The 25,408-nt window shown below is 45.8% G+C and overlaps 1 protein-coding gene across 1 annotated transcript in view; it reads left to right on the forward strand.

Moving 5' to 3' along the window:
- The first annotated feature begins 920 nt into the window (after nt 1-920).
- The window catches only part of CD99L2 (CD99 molecule like 2), a 139,376-nt gene continuing 114,888 nt past the window's right edge, over nt 921-25,408 (forward strand). The window contains exons 1-2 of the mRNA XM_070290596.1: nt 921-1,110; nt 1,296-1,851. Of these exons, the coding sequence (XP_070146697.1) occupies nt 1,785-1,851 (67 nt within the window). The 5' untranslated portion in view covers nt 921-1,110; nt 1,296-1,784. The remainder of the gene's footprint in view (nt 1,111-1,295; nt 1,852-25,408) is intronic.

Genomic DNA, 25,408 nt, shown 5'->3' on the forward strand with positions numbered 1-25,408 from the left:
TACAGAGAAACTAACACAACACTGTAAAGAAACTATACTCCAACTAAATTAATTTTTTTAAAAGAATAAAATGCCTGGAATATGCCATGTATACTGCATGTTATAATAAGCACCACCTATTTCTGTTAATTCTCCTGCTAGTGTCATAGAGTACAAAATGACTTGAAAGTCAGAATATGTTAGTTTTATCTGTTTTGTTTTTGCAGACCCATTCAGAGCAATGGATAAAAGTCACAGAAGGAAAGATCTTGGCTCCATGTCAGGGAGACCCCCAGCCAACCACTATCGCTCAGAGGGTGGGGGAAGACTCTTTGGGGGGCAAGGAGGTGCGGGCTGGTGGAGGACACAGGAAGCCTACCAAGGGGACACTGGAGGGCAGTGGCAGTAGCCTACCCCAGAAGGATGTGGTCCCGGACAGCTTGTGCAGAGTAACAGCAGGGACCAGCCAGACGACTCTGGGAGCAGTGACGCTTTCTCTTTGTCTTTGAAAGCTGGCTGCAGCCAGAGCCTTTCTTGAGAGTGCTCTCGTCAAAGGCTGCAGCTGGCATTTTGCTGTGACAGTCAGGGTAGGAATCTGATTTCGCCTGGTCCTGGAGATGGACTCTGTTTGAGGGGTTCATTGGAAAGGAACGCGGCGCGTGTGTCGATCACTGAGCACATTTACAGATCGCCGCTGCAGATGTGAACTGGCGCTTTCAGTGCATTCATCAAAGCCTCGGGGAGCTGACCCTGGCCCTCTTTCGTCCCCGGGGCCCGCGGCGCTCTGGCTGCAGGTCGCCCCTCAACTTCCCTCTAGCCTGAACCTGCGGCCCCCGGCCTCAGGCTCACTTCCTCAAGACGTGCCGCTGTTTGCCAGCCATCAAAACGGGTTGTTTTTTTTTTTTTTTTCCCATCTCTGGGCAGGGCTCTACTGCAGGATCAGCCAAGTCTGAGTGCAGCCATGGTTCTGACAAGCAAGTTCGGCCAAGGTGACAGGGGCAGGAGCGCGGGTGCCCGGTCCTGGCGCCGCAGCTGGAGGGACCCCCAGGGAACAGCTCTTGACCGGGAGGACACCAAGGCCACAAGGGGAAGAGCCCTGTCCAAGGTCACCAGGCTGGCAGAACGCACCAGGTTCGTGCGCCGCCTCGGGTCCAGCTTCTGACCCTGGAGGTGTCCCGCGCGCCAGGTGGAAATCACTGCACACCTTCGCTGCCGGCGCCTCCGGCTCCCCAGTCACTTAAAAAAATTTTTTTTTTATTAATTAATTTTAATTGGAGTCCCCAGTCACTTTTTTTTTCTTTTTTTTTTTTTCCCAGTCACTTTTGACTCACAGCTCCAGGGCCGCAGGGCCCACCTCCAAGACTTCCTTCTCGAGGGCGGGGTGTGACTGGGCCCGCAAGTCGCGCGCCGGCGCTGGCCAGGACCCAGACCGTTCAACCTGCTGGTGCCCGCGGACCACGCCCCTCAAGCGCCAGCACCGCCCGCAGGCTGCGGCCCCGCCCCCCGCGCCGCCGTCCCGCCCCCGAGGCTGCAGGCTCGCCCCGCCCCTCGCGCCACAGTCGCGGTCCCGCCCCACCTCACCGGTCCGGCACGCCCTGGCTCCAGAGCTCGTGCGCGCCCCCATCCGCCCTCTCAGGGCCGCGCCGCGCGCGCGCGGCGCTTTTGGGCGGGGCCCTGCAGTGAGGGGAGGGCTCCTCCCCTTTCTGCTCCTCCTCCTCCTCCTTCCCCGCTCCTCCCAGACCTTCCCCCTCGGGCTCTCTCGCGCTCACTGTGCTCCTCTGGGCCCCGTCCGCCGGCTCCCAGCCATGGTGGCCTGGCGCTGGGCGTGCCTCATCTGCCTCGCTTTCTCCTTGGCCACACTTGTCCAGAGAGGTAAGGCGGGCCGGGGGCACGCGGGGTCCCCGCCCTGTAGGCCGGCGGGGCTGGGGGCCGGTGCCCCAAGGGCCCGGTGGTGCGCATGAGCGGCGCGGCCCCCGCGTGAGGGCCGTCTGCGGAGGCCGCCGGGGGGCAGGCGGGGCCGTGCAGGACGTTGGGTTAGAACTGCGAGTAGAGGGCCGACCCTGCTGTGACCCCTGTGGTGGGTGGGAAGAGACCCGGACCCTTCCTGGTGCCCGGCTACAGAGAGCGATAGCGTCCCCCCTTAAAATCCTGAACAGGGTTTCTCCACCAGTGACAACAGCTGTCCCCGGGAGATTGCCGTTGGGAAAACGAAGAGAGCACTCGTTCCCTTGAGCAAGGCTTCTCCAAAGGTGTTTCTAGGCCACCTGCAGCAGAAGCACCCGAGGAGCCTCTGGGGCTCACTCCTACTTTGTCAGGATCTTGGCGGGGATGGGGGTGGACGGGGAACGGCGGTGTGGAAGTCCGAGCCCCCGCAGCTGCTTCTGGCACCCCTTCCAGTTTTCGAGCCACTGGTGATGTTTTCTCCAGGAGAAGGAGAGAGCAAGTCTACCAGATCAAGAAAGCAAGTTCCAAGACCCGCAGCATCATCGTCTGGGACTAGTGAGGGATGCCGCATCCCAGGCCCCGCCCCTGACCTGCTGAGTCAGATTCTGCTTTTACTACCTCCCCAGGTCACAGGCACATTCAAGTTTGACAAGCATCTTAGAATAAATGCAGTCTGTGGCTAAAAATAGGGTCGCCAAGGAGTCCCAGCAAAATGTTCTTAGCTTGCTTATCTCATTTCCTCTTCAGAAAAAGAGGTTGAGGAAAACATTGGAGTTGAGCGCAGAATTGTGCTCTGAGCTCTCCTGACACAAGGGCAGATTTAGCTAGTGAAAAACACATGAGCTCAGCAAAAACAAAATCGTGTCCTATAACTGCATTCTAGTGTGGGTTATTTTATTATAAGGAACACTGGGAAACAGTAGACAGTCCAAGGCAGTTTTGCAAAAGATGCAGAAATGTTTCTCATGTGGTCAACCCTCCTGGAGTCTAGAAAAGAAGGACCATTCAGCATTCTACAAAGGTGCCATTCTAGACACGGATGCTGCAGCAGTGGACGAACTTCAGGCTCTGTCCTTGTGGAGCTGACATCTTGGTGGGGGAGAAAATGAGCACAGACTGATCATAGTCTATATACTATGTTGTCAGCACAGTGAAGCAAAACAAAGCAGGTTACAGGGTTGTTGACTTTTGTTCCATTTTTTTCTTTGGAGTTACAATTTTTATTTTGCTTATGATCCATTTGTGGCAAAAAAAAAAAAGTTTGATCACTTGATTGACATGCATCTAATGATATGGAACAGCTGGAAGTGGAAGCCCAAAAAAGTTAGAAAACGGATACTGCCTTCAAGGCTGTCTTCTGCAAGTCTTCAACATGGTAGGCACTTTGAGAAGATGAGGAATTTAAGTGATCGGGTCTCAGGTTTTCACCATCATGGGTTACACTGGGTGATTTATAGAGTGGTGGAGGAAATTGCGAAGGGGTGCAGCCAGCTTACAGAGGAAGAAGCAGAGGCACACAGGTGAAGTAACTTGCCTCAGGTGGCAGAGCTGAAATTTGATTCCAGGCTGTCTAATTCCAGTTCTTGCTTTTAAGCGCTAGGCATAATGCCTTTACACCTGGAGGTGGCCCTCCTACGCCTTACTGGCCAAGTGCCCTTGGGAAAGCCAGAACGTGACTTGGTTTGCTCATCCAGTTTCACATACAGACACACGCTTTAACTGCCCCAGGAGTTTGGCTTCTTAGGTACTATCCCCACTTACCAGATGAGAGGCCCCTGGAGACCCAGGATCACACCCATTTAGGATGGCTTCCTAGTGATCTTTTTACATTTCAATTAACGCTGAACCAGAACGATCTTTTGCTTCAAGGTAGGGACTCAGTTTCCTGGTTCTTTTGTGCAGATCAAGGTGACAAATCTGGGTTTTGCATTGGTGGTCCCCTCGGGGGATCCGAGCACTTTCAGAGCTGGTCTCAGGTCCCCACTGACTCTCCGGAAGCCCCAAAGTGGTGGATCAGGTGTGCCTGTCCAAGAGCCATTTTCTTCTTGGTCCTCAGTAATGAAGTGTGACTTAGAGAGCCCGGCAGGACTCAGAAAATGCTCAGAACCTCGAAGCAATGTGTGAAATCCTTCCAGGCTCTGGCATGTCAAGACAGACTTTAGGCTCCCAGGAGTTGAGAAGGCGGTTAAGGCATTCCTGTTAGTCCACTGTGTATTTTACTAGTTTTGAAAAATTGAGGACAGGTATGTCACCTGTCTGTACCGACAGAAATGGGAAGCTGTGCTTTTGACTTTCTGGGAGAAGGATCTCAGTGGTACAGGTGGGTGACAATCGCACAAGAGCTCCACTCCCTCTGTGTCTTCCACGTGCCAGGCCCTTAGTGCCTCACTCATTTACATTTCCTAACTACCCCCACAGTGGCTGTTTGCATACAGCCTTGAAAAGTAACTGAGTGGTAACCCATAGCTTGGATGAAAAACACGTGGTCCAGAAAGGTTTTGGACTTGAACTCAGGTTTATCTGCATAAGCAAAGGAGGGATTGTAAATGCAGATATACCCAGGGATGGAGCACGTCCTAGAAATGTGAGACGTGGTGAAGAATTTATGATGAACGTGTTGGCAGATAGCCAAGTGCCTGCTACCTTAAAGAAAGGTAGCCCAGGGACTTCCCTGGTGGTCCAGTGGTTAAGGCTCTGAGCCCAATGTCTGGGACATAGGTTCAGTCCCTGCTTGGGGAGCTAAGATCCCACATGCTACATACCTCGCCCCCCACCAAAAAACCTGTTTGTTTGTTTATTTGTTTTTTTAAAGAAGTAGCCCAGCCAAGAGGGCTGCAGAGCCAGCCTGCCCAGCCAGAACTACCATGACGCAGGGCAAGTCACTTAAATTCTTGGTGCCTCAGTTTCCTCATCTAGAAAAAATGGGGATAATATCACCATCTGCCTCATGGAATTGTTATTATGATTAAATGAGGACAAAGGGATGAAGCACTTAGCACAACACCTGGCTCCAAGTGAGCTCTGTGTCAGTAACTATTATTGCAAAATTTACACAGTGCAAACTTTGAAAATATTATACTAAATGAAGCCAGACACCAAAGCACACATATGGCATGATTCCATTTAGATGTAATGTCCAGAGCTGGCAAATCCATAGAGACGAAAAGTAGATTAGTGGTTGCTGGGGTCTGAGGAGAATGAAAAGTGACTGCTGAATAGGTACAGGGTTTCCTTTCAGGGTGATGGAAATGTTCTGGAAGTGGATAGAGGTGGTAGGTGTACAACCTTGTGAATGTACCAGGACTACTAAATTGTGTACTTTAAAAGAGTGAGTGGTATGTGGATTATTGTGTTGTTTAGTTGTTCAGTCATGTCAGACTCTTGTGACCCTATGGACTGTAGCTCCCCAGGCTCCTCTGGCCTTGGGATTCTCCAGGCAAGAATACTGGAGTGGGTTGCCATTCCTTCCTCCAGGGGATCTACCTTACCCAGGGATTGAACCTGGGTCTCCTGCATTGGAGGCAGATTCTTTACCATCTGAGCCACTGCCGACCAATATGTGGATTATATTTCTGTTTGAAACAAATTCACTCTAGTCCAAGCAGAAGAGATGAAGGAGGTGGCAGCATGTGACTCTGGCGCTGGTTGGGCAAGGGAGTGCATGTGTGCACAGGTTGGCCTCAAGTGCTGGTGGTGCTGGGATTCAGGCAGAAGCCCTGTGGGCTGACTTGGGCTGTTGAGTTTGAGCCAGACAGGCTGCAGGGGCATCTGCAGTGTGCCCTGGGACTGCCTCACCCTGCTTGCCTGAGTGCAGGAATGGTCCCTGCAAAGGTGCATCCTAGGCAGGGGGGACCCTTCCCTGTCCTGCATGGCTCAGGGATGCCCTTATGCACCCCAGTCATTGCACTGGACTAGCAGGCTCTAGGGACTCTTTGCCTTTTAGTTTGCCCTGTTTTGATTGGTTTTCAACCCCTTCCTCACTGGCAAAGGTCCCATCCTCGACCCCTCCATCACTTTGGATACCAGGTAACAAAAATGTGTGTGTTTGTTAAACACACACACAGAAATTGGCCAGGAGCTGGTGTCACCAGGCACTGAGGAAGAGCCTCAAGCTGCGTCCAGCAGAGATGACTCTGATGAAGGTAACAAGGCTCTTTGGCTGAGCAGGGAAGTGTGGGGAGCAGTTGATTTTTGGTTTTGTGAGTTCAGGAAAGATCCTTTCCAGGTGAGCTAACTTTCCTGTTCTGGGTTCTTCCCCAACCTGGTGTTGGTGCTTTCCTTGTTATGTGCCTGCTCCTACCCTTTGCACTCGATGTTATTCCTCTTCTGCTCTGTGTGTCGAGGTAGGGGGCGAGCTGTGGGGCTTTCTGTTCACCAACCCAGGCTTGGCCCTCCCTGAGGCTGCCTCACAGATTCACTGACTGGCCAGGCTTGGTTTGCATGTAACAGCCGAAAGCCATCCTAAACAGGTAGTAGAAATGGGTGAGAAAACCTTTTATGCACGTCAGGATTCCAAATGTTGGCAGCTCGGAAGCTATAGGGGCTTCCCAGGTGGCACTGGTGGTAAAGAACCGGCCTGCCATTGCAGGAGACATAAAGGACGTGGGTTCAGTCCCTAAGTTGGAAAGATCCCCCAGAGAAGGAAATGGGAACCCACTCCAGTATTCTTGCCTGGGAAATGCCATGGACAGAGGAGCCTGGTGGGCTACAGTCCATGGGGTCACACAGAGTCAGACATGACTGAAGAGACTTTAGCATGCCGAGCACGCCCAGGAAGCTATAGGAGGCAGAATTCTAATGGCTCCCAAAGATGTCTCTGGAACTTCTGACTGCTTGAGTTTACATAGTGATTTTGGCAGGCAAGGAGACGTTGGTCCTTGTCTTCTTTGAAGAGAGAATTCAACAGACAGACCAAGATTGCAAAGCAGCTACAGAATTTGTTAGAAACACAGGACACGTGAGAGAGCACACGGACCAACTTGTGGAGTAGGGTAGCTATGTCTTGGGTGACCCTCCTTTTGTGTCCCCTATGATCGTGTCATTTGCAGTTCATTATTTGGGCTTCCACCAAGCACAATTTTGGATCTTTTCCAGTGAGCACCAGAGCAGAACCCTCTGGGAGGAGAGGAAGCCACAATGTTGATCTTATAATATTACAGTGTGTCCAAGGTTACTAGAGGATGACTTGGGGCCCTTTCTGTGTGTGTGTCAAGCTGGTAACTGTCGACCACAAAAATGAGGCGGCTGCTGTAGGCTGCTTTGTCTTTTATCCAGTCAGGGTGCTTAATCCCTATTGGTAGTTTATGTCAAAGGATCAGCATGAAACTGGTTGCAGCAGGTTAACCCAGGGCCTATCTGTCTCCTCCCCCAATAGTAAAGGGGAATTAAGGTAGCAGATGAAATTAGGTTGCTGATCAGCTGAGCTTCAAATAAGATTCTCCTGGGTTATGCTGGCCAATGAAAGGGCAAGATTCCTTTAAATATGGAGAAATCACGGTCAATGTGATGTCCTGAGAGAAAGGTTCAGCTGGCTGGGGTCAGCTCTGAAGATGGAAGGAGCCAAGGAACACACACACAAACTCTCCCTTAGAGCTTCCAGAAGGAATGAAGCCCTGGTGACACCTTAATGTAGCCCAGTGAGACTACGGACTTTTGACCTCCCAAACTGTAAGAAAAAAGCATGTGTTATTTTAGGGCATTACATTTGGCATCATTTGTTACAGCAGCAAGAGGAAGCTAGGAGAAGCTAAGGGTAGATCTTGAAAAAACATAGCTTGTGATTTTCCTTTGTATTGTTTTCATCTGCCATTTAATTAACTTATTTGGCTGCACCAGGTCTTTGTTGAGGCATGTGGGATGTTGTTCCCTGACCAAGGAGGGGCGGAACCCAAGCCTCCTCTGTTGTCTTAGCCACTGGACTGTTGGGACCTAACAAACGCCATGATAGGCTTCAGGGACTAAGGTAGGACTCACAGGAAAGGCTGAGTCATTGCCCAGTGAGGTCATCCCTGCGGATGCCAGGACTTGTCTAATCAGCATACTCCCCGTAACCTGGTTTGAGTTTATCAGGACGTAAAAGACATCCCCCTGCAGCCAATAGCCAATTAGTAAATACCAGGAAACCCCTGCAGCCAATAAAGATTAGCCAATTAGTAAATACTAGGAAACTCCTGCAGCCAATCAGCCCTTGCCAACTCTCTGTTCTAAAACCTATAAATACTGCTGTAAATCTGGGCTTGGGGCTCCTTGCTCCACTCCACTGTATTGGATGTGGCAGGAGCCCTAGCTCGAGCTAGAAATAAAACCCCTTTATGCTTTTGCATTGCTATGGACGTCTTATTCTCTCAGTTTTGGGGACTCGGACTCTGGGCATAAAATGGACCATCAGGCAAGGCCCTATTTTGCCATTTTAAATCAATCCCCAATCTACTCAGAGTTCAGGATTTTAAAATAAATGTGCAGAAAATTGGATTGTGGTTAGGGCTTTCCAGGTGTCTCAGTGTTAAAGAACCCGCCTGCCAATGGAGGAGGCACGGGTTTGATCCCCAGAGTCAGGAAGAAGGAAGTGGCAACCCACTCCAGTCTCCTTGCTTGGGAAATCCCATGGGCAAGAGGAGCCTGGCAGGCTATAGCTCATGGGGTCGCAAAGAGTCGGACATGACTGAGGGCCTGAACACGACGTTCCTGGTGCAGCAGTGAACACTTTGAAACATCTAGAGGTCGCGCAGAGTCAGACACGACTGAAGCGACTTAGCAGCAGCAGCAGCAGTATGAGGGCTCTGAAAAGCGGTCTGTGGTCTTTTGCCTGGCTTTGATTTTAAACTGCTTCACAAGAAGATTTCAGACTGTGCCCTGTGTGGGGGGCCACCTGTATCCAGGGTCCCAGGATGTGTCCCCTGAAGGCCTTGCTCCCCCTCCTGTCCTAACAGCTGCACTGAAAGCAGGTGCAGTCTGTGGCCAGCAGCCAGGCCTTCTTTGTCTGGGTGGTGCCTGCCCCTTTGCTGAGGAGGTGGGCTGTGCTGCAGGCTCCCCTCTGTCCCCAGGCAGGTTGGGGGAGAGGACCACAGCAGGACTGGGTGGGCCTGGACGGCCACTGCACCTTCAGGTGGTTTTCAGCTCTGTTTTTGTTCATTTCCTACCTGGGTCTGCTCATCCGATGTCCGAGGGTTCTGTAACTTTGAAAGGAAAACACTTTGAAAACTGTTGTGGAAGCCCACAGAGTGCCCCGCCCAGTGAACATCTGTTTAAAGGAGCAGCCAGACAGCATCTGGCTGGCATTGCAAGGTGGTTCTGTGTGGGATTATTTTCCAAATGAGAGGTGGTACCCTCAGCAGGAAGCATTGTTGCAGTGCAGAATTCATGACCCCCCAAACAGTGCCAAGGCCACAGGCAGCTTGTTCTGACCTCCTTTTCACATTTATTGCTGCTTCAACTAGCCTGGGATGACGGAATGAACACAGGGCCTGCATTCCAGTGTGGCCCCACCATTTGCTGGCGACAGTTGCCTTATCTGCACCAAGAGGCTGCTGACCTCTCTGCTTTTTTGGCCTCACAGAATTGTTGGAGTAGCCAATTAACTGCTACTGCAAACAGGATGTGTTATCAAGATAATTAGCAAAGTTAGGCTCCCGGGAGGGGAGGAGAATGGGAAAGAGGCCACCTGCCCAAGGGCCACTTTTCTTGCTTGCTAGCCTGAGTTCTAATGAGCATTCAGGGTTTCCATTTACAAAAGTTTTTATTGACCAGAGCCAAAGTGCCCGCTGAATGAGTGAGCTGGGTTGAGTCCCAATGAGCTGAGAGGAAGAACTGTCCCAGGAGCAATTCTAATTTTGTTGTTCTTCATATCCCCTTGGCCTCTTGCAGAGTTCTAGGCTATCTTTTCTTTCTCACCATTCATTCATTTGCTTCTGTCAGTTCAGTTCAGTCGCTCAGTCGTGTCTGACTCTTTGTGACCCCGTGAATCGCAGCACGCCAGGCCTCCCTGTCCATCACCAACTCCCGGAGTTCACTCAGATTCACGTCCATCAAGTCAGTGATGCCATTCAGCCATCTCATCCTCTGTCGTCTCCTTCTTCTATAATCTAGCTAAAAAACAAAGGTCGGGTGGAGGGGAGCAAAAATCCAAAGTAGTAATACCTAAAAAGAAAGGAACAAAAACTGTTTCAATCTTTTGTTGGTAAAATACACCATACCATGTGGACTTGTAGTAGTTTGGGAGTCCCATTAATTTCTTTCTCACACTTGACCTCACAGCCCTCTCCCACAGCTGCTCCTGGCCAAGGTCAATGAAAACTTCAGTGTGGCTAAAGCGCAGGGTCATCTGACACCTCTGATCACGCCCTCCCCTGGAAGCACTTTCTCCTCTTGACTTCTGTAAGCCACAGTGGTCATTCCTTGCCATCTCATTCTTCTTCTCCTCTCTGCCTCAGGGCTCCTGGGCATGTCTTGGACATAGTCCACCTGCTTTACCTGTGCTTGCTTCTCAGGTGCTTTCAGCAGCCTCATGGCTTGAACTGAAATCCCATCTGCATGCTTTTGACTCTTCAGTTTCTATCCCCAGTCCTGATCTCTCTTGACCTTCAGGCTCCTGCATTCACCCTCCCCACATGGTCGTCTGATGCCTTGCTGGTGTTAAAAGTTATTGAAATCCTTCCATTTCAGCTCTTCTCTCCCACCAAGTCCTCACTATTTCCTCAGGATTTCCAGACTTCCTCACAATCCAGCAACCAAACGACCTGTGCCCTGCACAGCCATGTTAACTTATTTTAACATGATCCCTGCTCATTGGCATCACAGAAGACCCGGTGAGAGCCTAAGCTGCTGCTGGCTGCCTACAGACCTGCTCCTCCCACCTGTGTAACTGGCAATCCGTCCTGCTAGGGGCTTTGGCCACTTTTCCATGGCTATTTTCCTTATAGCCCGCATCTGAACTGTCAGAAGACTCACCTGTGACCACCCTCAACTCATCCAGACTTCCACCTCTCTTGACTTCCTCTCTGGCTACCTCCCTTGGCTGGGCCACCGTACCCTCTCATTGGAGCCCTGGCTGTGACTGGCAGTGACTTTCCCACAAGTGTCTCTGAGTCCACTTCTGCCCCCTACACTCCAGCCTCCACGCAGCAACAGAACCCTCCAACAGCTTCCAGTTGTAATGACAATAAATCTAAATCCCTACTGTGACCTACAAGTCCCAACAGAATGGGCACTACCCATTCTCTGACCTTGGCTCCCACCCCTGCCTGGGGCTGGCTTGCTGGTCCTCCAATATGCTAAGCACTCCATTGCTCTGGCATCTTCATGTTTGTCCTCCCCTCTGGCTAGAAGTTCCTCCCCCAGGTAGTTGCATGGTGGGTCTCAAGGGCTTTTGGAGCACTGCTGTCAAGGGGGAACAGCGTGGGGATTTGCCTTTCTCCGCCAATCGCTGTTTCCACGTGGAGAAGGGTCATGGAAGGTTGAGCACTTTTTACCCCCAGTTCAGTCCAGTTGCTCAGTCGTGTCAGACTCTTTGTGACCCCATGGACTGCAGCACACCAGGCTTCCCTGTCCATCACTAACTCCCAGAGCTTGCTCAAACTCATGTCCATTGAGTCGGTGATGCCATCCAACCATCTTATCCCCTGTTATTTCCTTCTCCTCCTGCCTTCAATCTTTCACAGCATCAGAGTCTTTTTTCCACTGAGTCAGTTCTTCGCATCAGATGGCAAAAGTATTGGAGCTTCAACTTCAGCATCAGTCCTTTCAATGAATATTCAGGACTGATTTCCTTTAGGGTGGACTGATTTGATCTCCTTGCTTTCCAAGAGACTCTCAAGAGTCTTCTCCAACACCACAGTTCAAAAGCATCAATTTGTTGGCACTCAGCTTTCTTTATGGTCCAACTCTTACATTCATACATAACTACTGGAAAAACTGTAGCAGCTATTGATCAGGGTTTCTCAACCATGGCACTGTTGACATTTAGGATTGGAGAAGTCATTGGCAGTGGCCTCTCCTGTGCATCATAAGATACTTAGCATTCTTGGCTTCTCCCCACTAGATGCCAGGAGTCCCCCCCACAAGTCTGCCAACCCCAGATGAATCCAGACATTTCCCAGTGCCTCCTGGGGACAGAGCCACCAAGGCTGAGACCGGCTGCTGTAGAGATTCTTTGTGACTGCACTCTTCATTTTCAGTATTTCTCATGAGTCACTGAAGTTCTGTCATTGTCACATTGCCCCAGGATACACGTTAGAGAAAAGCAGATCACAGCTAACCTTTATGGAGTGGTAGCAGCTCAAGCTGACTCTAGGAAAGCACGGTCAGCTCCTTGGTGAGCTTTGAGCTCATCCCGGTTTGATCAGGCACATCACCAATTTCCTTAGGTAGCTATTTTCTGCATAGATTCCCACAGGTGGCTCGTCTATTTTGTGTTCATCCTTATTAGTTTTCAATTTTAGCTGATGACCTTGTCTTTTTAAATATGTTTTACAATTTTCTGAGAACTGTTGAAAAAGAATAAGCAGAAAAATGAGCCAAAGACTTGACCAGGCAATTCATAGAAGAAGAAATCAAATTGGACAACAAACATGAAAAGATATTCAACCTCATTAGTAATTGGTGAGTTGCAAATTAAAGTGTAATAAGATAAAATTGCATACCCTCCTGTAAGCTAAAAATTATAATGAAGTCTGACAATACTAGGTGTTTACATGGTTACAAAAGTAATATGTGCTTTTTGTAGTAAACTTGGAAAATGTGGAAAACCCAAGGTTAACCGCTCTTAACATATTGGAATACAGTCTTTCTTTTTTTTGGCTGCGCTGTGTGGCTCACAGAATCTTAGTTCCCCAGTCAGGGACTAAATCGGGGCCCTGGCAGTGACAATGCTGAGTCCTAACCACTTGGCTGCCAGGGAATTCCCTAGAATACAGTATTTCAAAAGCATTTTTTTCTCTGTAGAAATATGTATTCCACATTATTAGTATTGAACTGTGTATAGCTTTTCCCCTTATTGTGAAATATGGCATATAGAAAAGTGTGCAAGGCCTTTAACAAACAAGTATAAAGTGAAGATCTGTGTCATCACCAGTCAGGCCAAGAAATAGAATGTTGACAGTACCCAGTGGACCTCTGTGTGCCCTACTGGTCACAGCCCCATCCTCCCCTCAGAGCTGACACTAGCCTGCCTTTTCTGTAGTCTTTTTTTTTTTTTTTTTGCTTTATTCTTCTACCATGTATCATGTGGCCCCGAATAATACAGTCTAGTTTGGCCTGTCCTCTAGCCTTGTAGAAATGGAATTACACTCTATATAGGCTTTTGACTTTTGCCTCTTTTCCCTCAGCATTACTAATGATCTGTTGTGTGTATTTGTGGCTCATTAATTTTCATTGCTATGCGTTCTTCCACTGTTTGAATATACCACAAGTAAAAAATTCATTATCTTATTGATGGCCTTTTGGGTTGTTTCCAGGTTTTGAACGTTTCAAACAGTTCTGGCATAACTATTCTTATGCAGATATCTACAAGTTCCTCTGGGGTACTGGTTCTTTTTTAATTTATTGAAGTATAGTTGATTTAGAACATTGTGTTAATTTCTTCTGTAGAGCAAAGTGACTCAGTTATACATATGTGTATATATATATATATTTTTTTTCACTATGGTTTATCATAGGATTTTGAATATAGCTCCCTATGCAATACAGTAGGACCTTATTGTTTACCCATTCTATATACACCAGTTTGCTTCTGCCAATTCCAAACCCCCACTGCATCCCTCCTGCATCCCTTCCTTGGTAACCACAAGTCTGTTCTCTGTGAGTCTGTTTTTATATCATAGATAGGTTCATTTGTCCCATATTTCAGATTCCACATATAACTGATACCATATAGTATTTCTCTTTCTCGTTCTGACTTCACATAGTATGATAAACTGTAGGTTCACCCATGTTGCTGCAAATGACATTTCATTCGTTCTTATGGCTGATTAGTATTCCATTGTATATATGCGTCTAGGGTACTGGTTCTTAAACTGTGGTCTGGGGACGCTTGGAGGACCCCCAAGGCCTTTTCAGGAGTCCACAAGATCTAGCTATTTTCATAATAACACTAAGATGTTAAATGCATTTTGCATTGTTTTCTAGTGTGTGTACAGTGTTTTCCGAAGTTGATATGACATGTAATAACGTTACTCTGGTGGCTAATGGAACATGTGCTTGTGTCTTCTTGTGGTTTAGATTTTTCTCAGATTTACTTTCTAAAGGATAAGTATCAATGGATATAAATCACATAAACAAAAGCTTTTTGAGATTCTCGATTTTTGAGTGAGAGAGCATTGCTGTCCTTGGGTTCTACTGAGGAGTGGCATTTCTGGGTAAAGTAGTCAATGTTTGTACCTTCAGTCTTATCAAGTGATGCCATACCATCTTCCAGAATGAGGTGGAAGTGAAAGTCACTCAGTTGTATCTGACTCTTTGTGACCCCCTGGACTAATACAGTCCATAGAATTCTCCAGGCCAGATTACTGGAGTGTATAGCCTTTCCCTTCTCCAAGGGATCTTCTATAAAATGGTTGTACCATTTTATATTCCTATCAACAGCATAGATATGTTTATGTTGAGTCACACCCCTCACCAACACTTGGTACTGTCAGACTTCAGTATGATTTTAGTTACTAGTGGGTGTGATTTTATATTTTTATGGTTTCATTTGCATCATTCTGGTTACTAATAAAGTTGGGCATCTTTTCATATGTTTATTGTCCAATTTGACTTTTTTACCAATAATCTAGTCAAGTCTTGGCTTGTTTTTATATTCTTTTTCTATGGTTCTCACTCTGTTGCTGATTAGTTGCTAAGTTGTGTCTGACTCTTGGTGACCCCATGGACTGTAGCCCTCCAGGCTCCTCTGTCTATGAAATTCTTCAGGCAAGAATACTGGATTGGGATTCCATTGCCTTCTCCAGGGGATCTTCTCAACCCAGGCATTGAACTCCAGTCTCCTGCATTGCAGGCAGATTCTTTACCACTGACCCACCAGGGAAGATTTATTTCCTCATGTGCTTGGTTATTTTTGGCTGTGTATTACTATTGCCCTTGAAATATTTATGTGGGGATTCTTTGAAGCCTAAGTCTAGGATAAATGTACCTTCTTCCAGAGAAGATTTCTATTTGACTTTGTCAGCTGCCTTAGGATATTTATTAGCCTGGGACCACCTAAAACAAATGTCTAATTATTTCTCTTTGTTTCCATAGCACCAAGGCAGCTTTCTTGCAGTCCTGTGGAGGTTGAATTGGGAGGGGGCAAGTTTGTTTGAGAGTCACTCTTAACCCCAAGGATGTGGTCCTCTGGTGTCCCAGTTTGATGTGAAAAGAATTTTCTATTAAATAGTTTCCTCAATTTAGGTAGCCATGGTCCTAAACTACAGTCCCCTTTCCTGTCTTGGAAGGTTGCCAAAATCAAAGACAAAATTTGTCCAGCACGGGTTCCTACATCTCTGGATTTCCTGCTGTCTCTTAGGTTTTGCCATCCATGCTTGTTATTGTTTTACCATTTTGCGAGTTCTTCAGGGCCATTAAGGGTATGTGTTTTAAAATCGCCCATTTTCAGTTCAGTTCAGTCTCTCAGTCGTGTCCAACTCTTTGCAACCCCATGAACTATAGCACGCCAGCCCTCCCTATCCATCACCAACTCTCAGAGTCCACCCAAACCCATGTCCATTGAGTTGGTGATGCCATCCAACCATCTCATCCTCCGTCGTTCCCTTCTTCTCCTGCCCTCAATCTTTCCCAGCAACAGGGACTTTTCAAATGATTCAGCTCTCTGCATCAGGTGGCCAAAGTATTGGAGTTTCAGCTTCAACATCAGTCCCTCCAGTGAACACCCAGGACTGATCTCCTTTAGGATGGACTGGTTGGATCTCCTTGCAGTCCAAGGGACTCTCAAGGGTCTTCTCCAACACCACAGTTCAAAAGCATCAATTCGTTGGTGCTCAGCTTTCTTGGTAGTCCAACTCTCACATCCATACATGACTACTGGAAAAACTATAGCCTTGACTAGACAGACCTTTGTTGGCAAAGTAATGCTTCTGCCTTTTAATATGCTGTCTAGGTTGGTCATAACTTTCCTTCCAAGGAGTAAGGGTCTTTTAATTTCATGGCTGCAATCACCATCTGCAGTGATTTTGGAGCCCAGAAAAATAAAGTCAGCCACTGTTTCCCCATCTATTTGTCATGAAATGATGGGACTGGATACCATGATCTTCGTTTTCTGAATGCTGAGCTTCAAGCCAACTTTTTCACTCTCCTCTTTCACTTTCATCAAGAGGCTCTTTAGTTCTTCTTCACTTTCTGCCGTAAGGGTGGTGTCATTTGTTCTTAATTGGAAGGGAGCTCCAAATAATCTATCCTGCTCTTACTAGAAACACAGATTGATGTATCTTTATCTTGTTTATGTGTGTAACCTTATATTGTATTTTCTTATGCAGTTAAAATAGTTTTCAGTACGTGACTTCTGATGGATATTAAGGTGGACTCTGGGTCTTTGCTTTTATAAATTACATTTCAGTAAACATTTGTGCATCATATTTGACTGAGGATAATGACAGGATGGCTGAGAGGCTGGTAGAGAGACGGTATGAATCTTAGTCAGTGCTCCATTCATGTCAGCTGTTGTTCCTGTTCTTATCACGTACACACATGAGGTGGCTGAGGGACCTGTGGAGGAGGAGACAGTCTTGTGCTGGGCTGTGAGGAACCAGCCAGACAGTTTCGGGTTAAAAGGAGTCATGCCAGGTGACAAAGGGAGCTGATTAAGGAATGTGATTGCTGAAGTACTCTAGGGGCCTGGCTTGAGTCACAAACCCTGACCTGGCAGCTGAGCCAATCCCAGTTAGCACAGGGATGTGAGACCTGCTACTGCGCCAAGATGCCACCCCAGAATGCAGCCAGGCTCCTCCACGAGGTGTGTTGATTCAGTGCCTCCAGGCACCCTGCTGTGTGCTGAATCAATGTGGAAGACTCTAGCACTGGCCTCGCTTTCAGAAGCTCCTAATGTGGTGGGTTCTCCTCTTGAAGTTGCAGATTGGCAGGGTGAGAGCAGAAGTTGTGACAGGGATGGCTGATGCTGGCTTGGATGTCTGCCATGACTGCGCTGGGACGGTGCCAGTTGGGAAAGGAAGAGGAGTCAGTCGAAGGCCCCACGGAGAGCAGGAGGGGCTGGCACAGGGCTGCCTAGCAGGCTCTGTAGGTCTGTTGTGGCAGGAGGTCTGGGCAGGATTGCCAGGAAAGGGCCCAAGCCAGAGAGTGGGATATGCAAGGCAGTGCAGTTCATCATGTAGAATAGAGATGGAGTTTCCTCTAGCCAGGTGAACATGCATCAGTATCTCATGCCTTTTTATAGGTCAGTAGTTTTCCATTGTATTGGTACAACACTTTATCCATTCATCAGATGATGGACACTTGAGTTATTTCTACTCTTTGGCTACTGTGAATACTGCGGTAAATATTTATGTACAGATTTTTGTGTGGACATATGTTTTCAAGAAGACTCTTGAGAGTCCTTTGGACAGCAAGGAGATCAAACCAGTCAATCCTAAAGGAAATCAACCCTGAATATTCCTTGGAAGGACTGGTGCTGAAGCTGAAACTCCAGTACTTTGGCCACCTGATGTGAAGAGTTGACTCATTGGAAGAGACCCTGATGCTGGGAAAGATTGAGGGTAGGAGGAGAAGGGGGTGACAGAGGATGAGATGGTTGGATGGCATCATCAACTCAATGGACATGAGTTTGATCAAGCCCCAGGAGATGGTACAAGACAGGGAAGCTTGGCATGCTGCTGTTTGTGGAGTCACAAAGAATCAGACACAACTTACCAACTGAGCAAAAACAATGCTTTCAGTTATCTTGGGTAGAATTGCTAGGTCATACGATAATGCTGTGTTATACCTCTTAAGGAACTGTCAGGTGAGTTTATATTCTTACCAACAGTGTGTGAGGGTTCCAGTTTCTCCCCATTCTCACCAGTGCTTATTTTCTGTTGTTTTGAGAAAAACATCCTAATGACTGTGCAGTAGTATCTCATTGTGGTTTTGTATTTCCCTGATGACTAATGAAGTTGAATGTCACCCCCTTCTCCTCCTACCCTCAATCTTTCCCAGCATCAGGGTCTCTTCCAATGAGTCAACTCTTCACATCAGGTGGCCAAAGTACTGGAGCTTCAGGTTCAGCACCAGTCCTTCCAAGGAATATTCAGGGTTGATTTACTTTAGGATTGACTGGTTTCCTGTGTTCATTGGGTCATATTCTTGAGTGAAAGTCTATCCAATGCAGAGAGTACTAAAGTGGGAACCAGGAGGTCTTGAGCTAACCATAGCCATGATCTGGTCCAAAATGGGCACTTCATATGGCTTGTTAGATTGATAGATTCCCAGGTACTTTATGGTATGTTGTTCCTGTTAGACTTATTCCCAAGTACTTTATATTCTTGTTGTAAATGTGATTTCCCCAGTTAAAATTTTAAGTAATGATTGTTGGCATTTAAGAAAGCTACTATCAGTAGTAGAAGAAATGGAGTAGACCTCATAGTCAACAAAAGAGTTCGAAATGCAATACTTGGATGCAGTCTCAAAAATGGCAGAATGATCTCTGTTCGTTTTGAAGGCAAACCATTCAATATCACAGTAATCCAAGTCTATGCCCCAACCAGTAACGCTGAAGAAGCTGAAGTTGAATGGTTCTATGAAGACCTACAAGACCTTTTAGAACTAACACCCAAAAAAGATGTCCTTTTCTTTATAGGGGACTGGAATGCAAAAGTAGGAAGTCAAGAAACACCTGGGGTAACAGGCAAATTTGGCCTTGGAATACGGAATGAAGCAAGGCAAAGGCGAACAGAGTTTTGCCAAGAGAATGCACTGGTCATAGCAAACACCCTCTTCCAACAACACAAGAGAAGACTCTACACATGGATATCACCAGATGGTCAACACCAAAATCAGATTGATTATATTCTTTACAGCCAAAGATGGAGAAGCTCTATACAGTCAGCAAAAACAAGACTGGGAGCTGACTGTGGCTCAGATCATGAACTCCTTATTGCCAAATTCAGACTTAAAGAAAGTGGGGAAAACCACTAGACCATTCAAGTATGACCTAAATCAAATCCCTTATGATTATACAGTGGAAGTGAGAAATAGATTTAAGGGACTAGGTCTGATAGATAGAATGCCTGATGAACTATGGATGGAGGTTGGTGACATTATACAGGAGACAGGGATCAAGATCATCCCCATGGAAAAGAAATGCAAACAAGCAAAATGGCTGTCTAAGGAGGCCTTACAAATAGCTGTGAAAAGAAGAGAAGTGAAAAGCAAAGGAGAAAAGGAAAGATATAAGCATCTGAATGCAGAGTTCCAAAGAATAGCAAGAAGAGATAAGAAAGCCTTCTTCAGCGATCAATGCAAAGAAATAGAGGAAAACAATAGAATGGGAAAGACTAGAGATCTCTTCAAGAAAATTAGGGATACCAAGGGAACATTTCATGCAAAGATGGGCTCGAAAAAGGACAGAAATGGAATGGACCTAATAGAAGCAGAAAATATTAAGAAGAGGTGGCAAGAATACACAGAACTGTACAAAAAAGAGCTTAATGACCAAGATAATCACGACGGTGTGATCACTCACCTAGAGTCAGACATCCTGGAATGGGAAGTGAAGTGGGCCTTAGAAAGCATCACTATGAACAAAGCTAGTGGAGGTGATGGAATTCCAGTTGAACTATTTCAAATCCTGAAAGATGCTGCTGTGAAAGTGCTGCACTCAATATGCCAGCAAATTTGGAAAACTCAGCAGTGGCCACAGGACTGGAAAAGGTCAGTTTTCATTCCAATCCCAAAGAAAGGCAATGCCAAAGAATGCTCAAACTACTGCACAATTGCACTCATCTCACACACTACTAAAGTAATGCTCAAAATTCTCCAAGCCAGGCTTCAGCAATACGTGAACCGTGAACTCCTTGATGTTCAAGCTGGTTTTAGAAGAGGCAGAGGAACCAGAGATCAAATTGGCAACATCCACTGGATCATGGAAAAAGCAAGACAGTTCCAGAAAAACATCTATTTCTGCTTTATTGATGATGCCAAAGCCTTTGACTGTGTGGATAACAATAAACTGTGGAAAATTCTGAAAGAGATGAGAATACCAGACCACCTGGTCTGCCTCTTGAGAAACCTATATGCAGCTCAGGAAGCAACAGTTAGAACGGACATGGAACAACAACCTGATTCCAAATAGGAAAAGGAATAGGTCAAGGCTGTATATTGTCACCCTGCTTATTTAACTTCTATGCAGAGTACATCACGAGAAACACTGGGCTGGGAGAAGCACAAGCTAGAATCAAGATTGCCAGGAGAAATATCAATAACCTCAGATATGCAGATGACACCACCCTTATGGCAGAAAGTGAAGAAGAACTAAAAAGCCTCTTGATGAAAGTAAAAGAGGAGAGTGAGAAAGTTGGCTTAAAGCTCAACATTCAGAAAACGAAGATCATGGCATCCGGTCCCATCACTTCATGGGAAATAGATGGGGAGACGGTGGAAACACTGTCAGACTTTTTTTGGGGGGGCTCCAAAATCACTGCAGATGGTGATTGCAGCCATGAAATTAAAAGATGCTTACTCCTTGGAAGAAAAGTTATGACCCACCTAGATAGCATATTCAAAAGCAGAGACATTATTTGCCGACTAAGGTCCATCTAGTCAAGGCTATGTTTTTTCCAGTAGTCATGTATGGATGTGAGAGTTGGACTATGAAGAAAACTGAGCACCGAAGAATTGATGCTTTTGAGCTGTGGTGTTGGAGAAGACTCCTGAGAGTCCCTTGGACTGCAAGGAGGTCCAACCAGTCCAATCTGAAGGAGATCAGTCCTGGGTGTTCTTTGGAAGGAATGATGCTAAAGCTGAAACTCCAGTACTTTGGCCACCTCATGCAAAGAGTTGACTCATTGGAAAAGACTCTGATTCTCTGAGGGATTGGGGGCAGGAGGAGAAGGGGACAACCAAGGATGAAATGGCTGGATGGCATCACCGACTCGATGGACGTGAGTCTGAGTGAACTCCGGGAGTTGGTGCTGGACAGGGAAGCCTGGCGTGCTGCGATTCATGGAGTCTCAAAGAGTCGGACACGACTGAGCAACTGAACTGAACTGATATATAAACTAAGAAGCTTCCTGCATGCATCTGCCTAAATAGCCTTACAGCGACGAGAGAGAATCACTCCCTTTCGATTCCACACCCCAGTGAGGTCACCAGTATCAATGATTTGGGGCCTGCTATTTCAGTATCTACTTTAAAAATGCATTTGCCCTGATGGCCTTAGTGAAACCTTAGAGTAGACCAATGGGGCAAATGACAGAAGCTACACTCCAGCTTGATTGAGAAAATAAAGGGAGATGAAGAGCAAAGACAGGGAGTGGAGATCTGAAGGAAAACATAAGCATGTTCTTCAGTCGGTTCAGTTCAGTCGCTCAGTCATTTCCGACTCTTTGTGACCCCATGAATCGCAGCACGCCAGGCCTCCCTGTCCATCACCAGCTCCTGGAGTTCACTCAGACTCGAGTTCATCGAGTCAGTGATGCCATTCAGCCATCTCATTCTCTGTCGTCCCCTTCTTCTCCTGCCCCCAATCCCTCCCAGCATCAAAGTCTTTTCCAATGAGCCAACTCTTTGCATGAGGTGGCCAAAGTACTGGAGTTTCAGCTTTAGAATCATTCCTTCCAAAGAACACGCAAGGCTGATCTCCTTCAGAATGGACTGGTTGGATCTCCTTGCAGTCCAAGGGTCTCTCCAGAGTCTTCTCCAACACCACAGTTTAAAAGCATCAATTCTTTGGCACTCAGCCTTCTTCACAGTCCAACTCTCACATCCATACATGACTACTGGAAAAACCATAGCCTTGACTAGATGGACCTTAGTCGGCAAATAATGTCTCTGCTTTTGAATATGCTATCTAGGTGGGTCATAACTTTTCTTCCAAGGAGTAAGCATCTTTTAATTTCATGGCTGCAATCACCATCTGCAGTGATTTTGGAGCCCCCCCCCCCCAAAAAAAAGTCTGACAGTGTTTCCACCGTCTCCCCATCTATTTCCCATGAAGTGATGGGACCGGATGCCATGATCTTCGTTTTCTGAATGTTGAGCTTTAAGCCAACTTTTTCACTCTCCTCTTTTACTTTCATCAAGAGGCTTTTTAGTTCTTCTTCACTTTCTGCCATAAGGGTGGTGTCATCTGCATATCTGAGGTTATTGATATTTCTCCTGGCAATCTTGATTCCAGCTTATGCTTCTCCCAGCCCAGCGTTTCTCATGATGTACTCGGCCTAGAAGTTAAATAAGCGGGGTGACAATATACAGCCTTGACCTATTCCTTTTCCTATTTGGAATCAGGTTGTTGTTCCATGTCCGTTCTAACTGTTGCTTCCTGAGCTGCATATAGGTTTCTCAAGAGGCAGACCAGGTGGTCTGGTATTCTCATCTCTTTCAGAATTTTCCACAGTTTATTGTGATCCACACAGTCAAAGGCTTTGGCATAGTCAGTAAAGCAGAAATAGATGTTTTTCTGGAACTGTCTTGCTTTTTCCATGATCCAGCGGATGTTGGCAATTTGATCTCTGGTTCCTCTGCCTTTTCTAAAACCAGCTTGAACATCAGGAAGTTCACAGTTCACGTGGCTTGGAGAATTTTGAGCATTACTTTACTAGCGTGTGAGATGAGTGCAATTGTGCAGTAGTTTGAGCATTCTTTGGCATTCCCTTTCTTTTGGATTGAAATAAAATCTGACCTTTTCCAGTCCTGTGGCCACTGCTGAGTTTTCCAAATTTGCTGGCATATGAGTGCAGCACTTTCACAACGTCATCTTTCAGGATATGAAATAGCTCTATGAAAGAGGGTGATGACTGAAACACAGAAAGTGATGGAATTGATTAATAGTTTAGTTTACTAGAGAGCAGGCAGTGAAAGTAGGAGTGTGGAACTGGTGGCAGGAAGTGTCTGGACTAGAGATATTCAAATAGTGGGCCCCTGAGGCCTTTGAATTGACATTGGGTTCATTGTTGTCTGTAAACACAGTAAGTGGTGCAGCTGGGTTATTCATGTACTGAAGTTAAAAATGCATTTAGATTGTTAGAACGACCTTTAGATGTTTTGATTAAACAAAATGCAGACATTTTAGAATCTCATGGGACAAGCCTTTATTAAACTATTCTTTCTAAAATTTCCTGTTTCCCTATGCATACTGTGGGTCAAAATTTCAAGTTAAAAAAGTCTATTGGGATTTTAATTGAAATTGCATTGACTAGGTTTATTTTTAGGAGAGCTGACTTTAAAAAAGCATTACATTTTCCCACCCAAACACTGGTTTCTTCACTGAGTTCTGTGTTCTTTTGCATCATATATCTTTCTTCATGTTCTATCTCACATTTCTCGTTAGACTTATTCCCAAGTACTTTATATTCTTGTTGTAAATGTGATTTTTCCCCAGTTAAGATTTTAAGTATTGATTGTTGGCATTTAAGAAAGCTACTGATTATATATATATATATATATATATATATATATATATATATATATATATATATATATATAAATAATTTTTATTGCTAATCACCTTACTAAACAAAACTTACTAAAAAACTTCTTCTAGTTTTTCACTTGATTCTCTTGGCATTTCCAGGTATATGATCATATCATCTGCAGACAGCACTGACTGGCCCTCCTCTCCAGTAATTTTCCCCTTAGTAATCTCTCACCTGATTCTCCAGGCTAGCACACCCAGGACTGTGTTAAATAACAGTGGTGCTAAGGGATATCCTTGCTTGTTTCTGACTTTGATTTGTGATATGTTGCTTTGTCTTACTAAGGATAAATCCTCACTCCTATTTTACAATCCCTATTTTGGGATTTTTGAAAAATCAGATTTAGACCCTGAATTGTATCCAGTGTTGGTCTGGTATCTCAAGATCTGTTTGTTTACCTTTAACCCATTAATATAGTAAACCCTATCCCTAGACCTCATCCTGGCAAGCGTTCCCGTGATCCCACTGTGCTTTGGTTGTGTTCTTTTTGAGTACATACTTGGGTGCTATTTGTGCACACAGTATTTTTATGTCAGTATTCAAAAGTGACATTGGTGTTCTTTTCTATGCTGCCTTTTCCAAGTGCCATTAAAAGATGGGACATTTTTATCATTTCTGTGCTCTAGAAAATTTGAACAGTAGAGAAATCATCTGTCTTTTGAGGATTACAGTAATTCTCCTGTGGATTGAGCCTGGTGCGTTCTTGTAGAGCAGTAGTCAAACATAGCTTTCTGATTTTTTTCCTCATGGTGCTCTATTTAGGTTTTCTCTTATATATGTATGTATATATACATATATATGTATATATAATATTCTGTATGTTAGGTTTTCTTTCTTCTTGGCTAATTTTTGAAAATTTATGTAGTTCTAGAATAATATCCATTTAATTCAGTTCAATATAATCTCCATAATGGCAGGATATTTTTTGTCTGTTGTGCTCACTGGTGTATCCCTAGGACCTAGAGCAAGGTAGGGCACATTGTAGGTATTTATAAATATTTGTAGTCTTTTGATTTCCTTTTGTGTTTTTTCTCATTCCTAATTCGGGTATCATTTCTTTTTCTCTTTTATTATGACTAGGTTAATGAGTGACTTAGCTCTTTTGCTGATGATTTTTTAAAATTTAGTTTTTAATTGAAGGATAATTGCTTTACAGAATTTTATTCTTTTCTGTCCAACCTCAACATGAATCAGCCATAGGTATACATACATCTCCTGCGTTTTGAACTTCCCTCCCATCTCCTTCCCCATTCCACCCCTCTAGGTTGACACAGAGCCCCTGTTTGGGTTTCCTGAGACATACAGCAAATTCCCATTGGCTATCTATTTTACATATGGTAATGTAACTTTCCATGTTCTCTCTCCATACATCTCACCCTCTCCTCCCTTCTCCCCATGTCCGTAAGTCTATTCTCTATGTTTCTCCATTGCTGCCCTGCAAATAAATTCTTCAGTACCATTTTTCTAGATTCCGTATATATGTGTTAGTATATGATATTTATCTTTCTCTTTCTGACTTAACTCCACTCTGTATAATAGGCTCTAGGTTCATCCACCTCATTAGAACTGACTCAAATTTGTTCCTTTTTATGGCTGAGTAATATGGTCCATTTAGTGAAGGCTATGGTTTTTCCAGTGGTCATGTATGGATGTGAGAGTTGGACTGTGAAGAAAGATGAGCACTGAAGAATTGATGCTCTTGAACTGTGGTGCTGGAGAAGACTCTTGAGAGTTCCTTGGACTGCAGGGAGATCCAACCAGTCCATTCTAAAGGAGATCAGCCCTGGGTGTTCTTTGGAAGGAATGATGCTAAAGCTGAAACTCCAGTACTTTGGCCACCTCATGTGAAGAGTTGACTCATTGGAAAAGACTCTGAT

The sequence above is a fragment of the Ovis canadensis genome, chromosome X (genome assembly GCF_042477335.2).
Source record: "Ovis canadensis isolate MfBH-ARS-UI-01 breed Bighorn chromosome X, ARS-UI_OviCan_v2, whole genome shotgun sequence".
NCBI classification, from domain to species: Eukaryota; Metazoa; Chordata; class Mammalia; order Artiodactyla; family Bovidae; genus Ovis; species Ovis canadensis.